General features: G+C 35.5%; 1 protein-coding gene across 2 annotated transcripts in view; it reads right to left on the bottom strand.

The window, feature by feature from the left end:
- Positions 1 to 7791, bottom strand: part of EGLN1 (egl-9 family hypoxia inducible factor 1) — a 71513-nt gene continuing 63722 nt past the window's right edge. For both annotated transcript variants that reach the window (XM_023728029.1, XM_004372812.3), the window contains 3 exons: positions 4975 to 5111; positions 2316 to 2383; positions 1 to 1254 (listed from right to left, as the gene is read on the bottom strand). In XM_023728029.1, the coding sequence (XP_023583797.1) occupies positions 1190 to 1254; positions 2316 to 2383; positions 4975 to 5111 (270 nt within the window). In that variant the 3' untranslated portion in view covers positions 1 to 1189. The remainder of the gene's footprint in view (positions 1255 to 2315; positions 2384 to 4974; positions 5112 to 7791) is intronic.

The raw sequence follows: 7791 nt of genomic DNA, 5'->3' as shown, positions 1-7791 counted from the left end.
TTTTTTGATACTTTTTTTTTTTTTAAAATAACTAAACATACATCTTTCAGTACTGATACAAGGCCAGCATCACACTTGAGGAATGCCTCAACAGTAGTCTGAGGAGTGAAAACATTAAGTCCATAAAACACATTTCAGTCTCAATTCATGTATAATTTCCCCTTGATACTATTCAATAGAAACTACGTTCTGATTTGCAGATCAGATGGGTCATACTATTAGAAAACATAATAGCAAATTTGGAAGTAAAACCAACTTGAAGGGAAGCAAAAGGAAAAGTTGTAGGAAAGAGGACATTAGCTCCTAAAACTATAGGATACACCTGAAAGCATAAGAAAGCCCTTTATCTCAGGAACTTGATTCTAAGGCTAACCTCAAGTTCATTTAGTGCCAGTCACTTTAATTTTTTTAAAAATATTAAACATAAAAAGATATACCCTTCTTACTGTATATTTTTTTAAAACATGAACTAAAAGTTACTGGTAGTAAATGGTGACTATTTTACTGTTATGTTTCATTATTAACAATGCCAATAAAAGCAGCAATCTTTAAGAGTTCAAATTAGTGTAAGATAAGACTACAAAAACAATCTGATTTTTCAATTGGTAATTAAAGTGCTCCTTTTCTTATTTGAAGTATAAAGAAAATTAAAGTAATCATCAGTCACTGGCAACAATCATTATAAGAGGTCTGTTAGGGCAAAATTTAATAATATGAAGAAGTTTACAAAAATAGATCAATGCTATTTTGGGGAATAATACTGCAATTTTTCAATTCATTTTTTGATAAATTGTACCTGATCATACAAAAATTACCCAAAATTCAAACTTGACTATATAAAAAAGGGAGAGATGAAATGAATTCAGCTAGATGTCAGATCTGGCAAAATATAAGAATGAAAAAATTCTACACAGGGCACTTATTTCATGTCCAGATGTAAATATCATTTTCAATCGATAGCTTATATTCTTCCCATAAGGAATCAGAGATTTGCAGTCAGTCATGCAGTACAAAGCCACAGCAGTCAAAATCTTCTGTTTGATGCAATACAAAAAACTGTTTCTTTTTCCTTATTAAAATGCCAACTGGTTGTCTATTTTTCTTTATTCCATTTATTTGTATTCACAAGTTAACAAATAGCATCAATAATTATTGTAGGTGAAGTGGGGGTATTGCTGGATCAAAGGCTCTATAAAACGTATTTACTGATTGAATCAGAAGGTTTATTGAGTTCAACTCTCACACCTTTTTCACCTGCAGGGGAAAAAAGAAACAAAAAAACAATTCATTCATTAAGTACCCAAGAGCCTCTGCTACTGCTTCCTCCCACTTAATTCCTAATATTATGGGCAATATTTCAACTTTGCAAACATCATCTGAAAACGTTAACACTTGCGCTTCCAATTGCTACTACCCTCAGCATTCTATTATAATGAATGTGTCACTTTGAACTGGTAAGCGTTGGAAGGTAAAAACCATTTTCTACACTGAGAATGATTTTGTCACCTTTTTTATTTTAAACGAAATTTGGATTGCTATGAAACAGTAACGTTCAGCATCACTGAAAGCTCACACCACTGGGCATCTGCCTCAAATAGCTTTAAAAATTCACAGAAAATATTCAATTTTCATATTTTTATAAAAGGTTGATGTGGCATTATCAATGGCTCATGGAAATACAGCTAGCTAACCAATAATGTAAAAATTGAGCAGACTTTTAGAGACATAAAGTAGGGTTAAGGAAAAGACAGGTAAATGGTCCATCAGATGGAAAACTAAGACCTCACTGGTCTAGAAGAAACAGTCCTTAACTGAGGGGGAGGGGCTGGCACAGAATTGGATCTACACGCCTGACTGATGTCTGCATTTCAGTTAATCTACTTTGTATTGGTTTCCTTCACGTGCACATTCAACATGGAAGGCCTGAGACATGCCATTTCGAATATGTAAGTTTAAAAAGTAAAGGATATTAACTTCCTTCTAAGGAGCGAACAAGGGGAAGCCAGATGGCAGTTACCACGAGTTAAGCAACCTTGTGACTGAAAAGGATAATCCCAGAAAAACTCAACCTGTGTTTGAATAATTTATGCAGACTTCTTTGTCTCCAAACTTTGCTGATTTTTGGGCAATTATGTTGATTAAATGAAGATGACCTAACAGAAATCTACTTTTAAACAGGGGAATTAAGAAATCTGACAAAAACAAGAAATAAGTCTTCCTGGCATTAATAAACACTATTCTTGAGCTCACTGAAAGCACCACATGTTAGCAGGGTATTTTTTTTTCCAATATACCTTGGCTCAAAAAATGATTACCTGTTAGATATTTTACTTTGGCCCGTGCTCTCTCATCTGCATCAAAATACCAAACAGTTATTGCGTACCTAAAAGAAAATGTAGAATAGGGTAAGAATGATCACACTGGTGGGGGAAAAAGTGGTATGCTGTTGCAATGGTATATTAAAAATGGTAATGCCAAAATTAGCCTAAATTGGAATTATAGGATAAATCCTCATCAAAGGATAAATGAGTACAATAACAACTCACTTATCCAGTAACCTCAGTGCTAAAGAATATAATAGAGAACCAAGAGTGGCTAAAATTGATTAGCTTTCAGGACTTTCTTAATACCTAAGTTAACACACTTGGCTATCTTTTCTGCAAGCCCACAGCAGATCAGAAACAGACAATAACAAAGTAAAAGAATGGCTACTACAGAAAAGCACACTGTCAATAGCATAAGTATACTAACAAAAGACAAGAGAAACAGATAAAAGGACTCAAGGCACGCAGCCTTGGGCCCATTAGTGAAGGAAGGGCAAATAGTCTCGAGAGCCTCTGAGGACACGGCTATAATAGAGCAAAAAATAATGGTGGTGACTTTGAGTCATCATGAAAGCTAAATTATGCTGACTTTTTTTTTAGGATTTTTACCAAAACAATTATACTGTGCTTTGACATTGAAGATTTAGCTAAACTTCATTTTTCTGAAAATAACACTTATTTGGAGTACCTCATTCTACAAATAAATGAGGCATCTCTGGTTTATTAAAATGCTACAAATCACTGTACAACTGTAGCCTTTGGTACCAATAACAGGGAAAATGTACATACACTATAGGAAATGAAAGCATGTTACAAATCACTAATTCCTTAGGAAAAAATAGCAATTAATCAAAGTATCTTGCAGATTCTGGCTACTGGTTATGGGGTAAAAAGCAACACTGAAGAATCCGGTAAATGCTACAGAACTAAATCATGTAATATATTTTGAAGTAAAGAATCAAATGTAGAGTAGAGTTACAGAGTCTGGGAGTTTGGACAGCTGGGAAAACTGAAGCGCACAGATCACTCAGCTGGCAAGTGGCAATGCCAAGATCAAAGTCCAGGCCTCCTGACACCTAGCCTGTTCTTTCCAGTGTTCTATCACCCTTCTTACCATGTAGCCTCTTTTTCTGGGTGGCCTTGGTAATGGAAAAGGAGTACAGATATTTAATTTTATCACTCTTTTGCCCCAACTTTTAGTTAGTTACTTAGTGATCAGAGTCTAACATCTGGATCAACTCCCTTCTATAGTCCAAAGTCCTTATCAGAACACAATTTTAAACTACCATGTGTCATTCTATCTTTCTAGTCTTATCTGCCATTGATGTATTTCAAGAATCTTTTTCCTCACACTAGTGTCTGCATTATAACTTGAACAATCTTGCCCTTTTCTCCCAGGGCTTTATGAACACTATTATTCTCCTTGCCTTCTCCTTCTACGTCCAGCTGAACTTCTATCTTCACTGCGATACTTTCTCCATCTTCTCCAATTTAACATTGCCTTCTCCCTCCTCTGGAGCCCTGGTGGCACAGTGGTTAAGCATCTGGCTGCTAATCAAAAGGTCAGCAGTTCGAATCTACCAGCCGCTCCTTGGAAACCCTATAGGGAAGTTCTACTCTGTCCGTTAGGGTCGCTATGAGTCGGAATCGACTCGACGGCAATGGGTTAATGGGTCTCCCTCCTCTGAACACCTACAGCACGTATTCTTCACAGTTTATTGGCATTTATTTACTACCCAAAAATGTTCATTATTTTTTCACCTAGAAAGGATGCAACCAAACCACACTGAAGATTCCATTAAAAAGGAAACTCTATGAAGCATTTTCTAGGTCAGAAAAGGTTTTAATGAAACAGCAGTGATACAGACAACATTGGGATGCTGAAAAAAGAAATGGGAGGTTGAGGGGGGCCTACCACCTTAGATGATAGGAGCCTCTCTGATCTCAATCATGACTTCTATACTCTCTGGCCACATACTGCTCAGCATGCTACTCACTATTTGAATTAGGGTTCACGGCAACATGGCTCAGAAACAAGAAACAAAAAAGGTAGAGCTAACAAAGTCTTTAGGAACACATCGAAGAGTGGTTCCTATTTCTAACATCATCATTAAAAGTCAGCTCTTCTTCTAATATATCTAAAGGTATGTTTCTTCTCTCACCATAACTCACCTCACTGCATTTCCTAAGCCTGAATGCTAGTACTTTACTATTATAATGTTCAAAGTCCTTTATATGATAGAAGAAATTATTTTTAAAATAGTAGTGTTTTCGTACAAATATTTATTTTAATAACAATGTCTAATACCTACTGTTGTAGCAGTCTTAATATTTTGAGTCATGGTAAATGGTAAAAAAAAAATTTAAAAGAACACAATAAACATAGGTTAACGATATTAAGCCTTGTAGAAAAAGAGTACAATGAAACAGGTACTTACTATTAATGCTAAAGGATTATTTTTCTAATGTTAATACACGGCAACTAAATGTAAATAAATTTTATAAAATTCCTCAATTAAAACAGCTATGACTGTGAAACATGATGATAAAAGTATCTGACGAGGAAGATATGAAATTTTTCAGATTTATAACTAGCCCCTCCTGTTCTACAATGCTTTTTACCAATTTTTTTTCTTAAAAGGAATATTACCTTGTAGCATATGCTGGTTGTACTTCATGAGGGTTGCGACGATCTGACCAGAAAAACAGCAGTCTATCAAATTTGGGTTCAATGTCAGCAAACTGGGCTTTGCCTTCTGGAAAAATTCGAAGTATACCTCCACTTACCTAGGACAAGAGCCAAAAATGTAAATATGAGTAATCAAGAATACTACAAAATCACATTTAGGGAGGAAAAAAAGACCATTCCAATGAATCAGAATAGTTCATTGGATTATTCATAATTACATGTCAATTAACGTATGAAGGTGAGTTGAGATTCTAAGGAAAAATTCATTTCTTCTTTTAATTATTTTTATAAATACTTGCCGAAACAGATGATTATTATCAGAATTCAAAAGTCCTGAAATGATGCTTGAAGGTTTTAAAAACCAACAAACATTTTATATATACAGTCGCCCCTCGCTATCCTCAGGGGATTGGTTCCAGGACGCCCGTGGATACCGAAATCCATGGATGTTCAAGTCCCTTATATAAAATGGCGTAGTATTTACATATAACCTACACACGTCCTCCTATATATTTTAAATCATCTCTAGATTACTTATAATACCTAATACAATGTAAATGCTATGTATATAGTTGTTTCATCACAGTTGAAGACGTGCTGTGGAAGGTAGCCTTTCTCGTCTATGAGTTTCTCGAGCTCTTCTGGGAACACTGATGCTGTCTGGGCATCAGTCGATGCCAATTCTCCTGTGATCTGAAGTTCTTGAGGCTGTGGTGCTTTACACGGCTATGCAACCATCCCTTATCAGCCTGAAACTCCTTCCTCACTTTCCTCAAGCCCCTCACATTTAGCCTTTAAGGGATTGCTTTGACCACTTTATTGCTTTTAAGGAGCCATTTTTTTCACAGAAACAAAGGGTGCATACAACACAAGTAGCACGAGAGAAGCGAGGGGAACAATGCTCAAACAACGGGTGCTGGAGGGAGACTGACGATCTGTGAAATGGCAGGAGGCTACAGCAGGGGATGCCTACACATCACTTCATTCATGTGGATTCAGCCTAGTGCTCCGGTAGCAAATCCAAGTTTTCTTTTCAGAACTTTCACTTTTAAAAAAAAAATATTTTCGATCTGCAGTTGGTTGAATCCCTAGACGTGGAACCTCTGGATATGGAAGGCAGACTGTATTTAAATATATATATATATATATATGTGTGTATATATATATATATGTTAAATATATATATATGTGCTAATGATATGCTTAACTTACTCTTAAAATCGATTTATTTCAAATCATCTCAACTAAATTATAACATATGGTTAATATGTCAAATAATAGTTTATTATACTTTAAAGTTCAACAGACAATTAAAAGCACTGTCACAAATTTAATGCCTTGCTATTTAAAGAATTCAATATATCAGTAGAAACTGTCATCATTTATCATTGTCATGGTCATTATTAGAAACTGTAGCTTTCCCCTTCCAGACTTGACCTGACACATGGATGACTTTCTGTTTATAAAACTAAATTCCATCCATAAAGTATTATTATTATTTACTCAAATATATCATTTGGGATTAAAATAGATTACTGTATTCATTCAAATATTGACTGAGCATCTATTGTACTTGGAAATGTGGTAGGCCTTAGGTTTAGAGTAGAAAATAAAACAGACAAACCATGGCATTTATAATCTGGTGGGGATTAAAGCTAGGCAAAACCTACCCAACTAAATCCCTAAGCAGGCAGACTCTTAAAACTGAAAGGAACTTTAACACTTAGTCAAAACATCATGGGAGCTGAGCCAATATCTACAGTCCATAGTTAGAGAAAGTATTTATTGAGCTCATCCTCAGGTACAGTTAAATTCAAGCTATTTGGTGTCCTGCTAGCCTTCATCAGGTTCCAGTGTTGTTCAGAGTGATTTCCATGTAAACATCTAAAGAGCCTCGAGACTAAGAACATGTCTCGACTTGACGGCACTGGGTTTGGTTTTTTACGGGTTCCTCGTACTACAGTCACTGGGAATATCACAGGTGATCTGCTGAAAATGTTTAAGGAGAAATGGATAGTTAAAGTTTCCAGTCTTCCTCTGGAAAATTCCCTGACCTCTGAAATTAGGTGGCCTTCTTAAGTGCTATCATAGCAATCTAGCACAATCAATTGAAACTGTCAGTTCACTGATCTATACCCTCCAAAAGATTCAAAGCTCTAAGAGGGCTATTTCTATTTCTGCTCTAGCCCCAGCACACTGAACACTCAGAGCAATCTTACAATGGAAGTTTTCAGTTCTACATATACAAATACTAGGGACTTTTTTCTGCCTGTGTACTAATTTAAAATCTTTATGTTAATGACCTTGGCTAGGTCACATCAAAATTAAAAGATCAGCCTGAAAAAAGCCTAACAAATCTAGAAGTCAGAAGTTGATCAAACATATTTATCATTTTTCCAGCTATTCACAAAACATTTTAAAAAATCAATTTTTAAATTTTAACCAAAATCACACTAATTTGTTTTGTGCCTTGCAGTCAAGGTGAATTACCAAATTTATTTCTCTATTTCAAACTTTGAAAGCTGTAGAAAAAGCCATGCGTGTTTGTTCACATAAAGCCTCCAAATTTACTTAGCAGTAAAACTTACCCCCTTTTTGAACTTCTTTAAGTCAGTATGGCAGAGAAAGATCACTGGAGCATGTGAGCATATCCTAAATTCAGAACACCTTTTAGGGCAGGATTAGGTTTTTGCACATTTAAGACTGGATGGTTTTTCCGTGTGTGTGTGTGTGTGTGTGTGTGTGTGTGTGTGTGTTGTGTGTGTGTTGTGTGTGTGT

This window comes from Trichechus manatus, unplaced genomic scaffold, assembly GCF_000243295.1.
Source record: "Trichechus manatus latirostris isolate Lorelei unplaced genomic scaffold, TriManLat1.0 scaffold00021, whole genome shotgun sequence".
Classification (NCBI taxonomy): domain Eukaryota; kingdom Metazoa; phylum Chordata; class Mammalia; order Sirenia; family Trichechidae; genus Trichechus; species Trichechus manatus.
The sequence above is the reverse complement of the archived record's forward strand: the minus strand, read 5'-3'. Positions and strand labels throughout refer to the sequence as shown.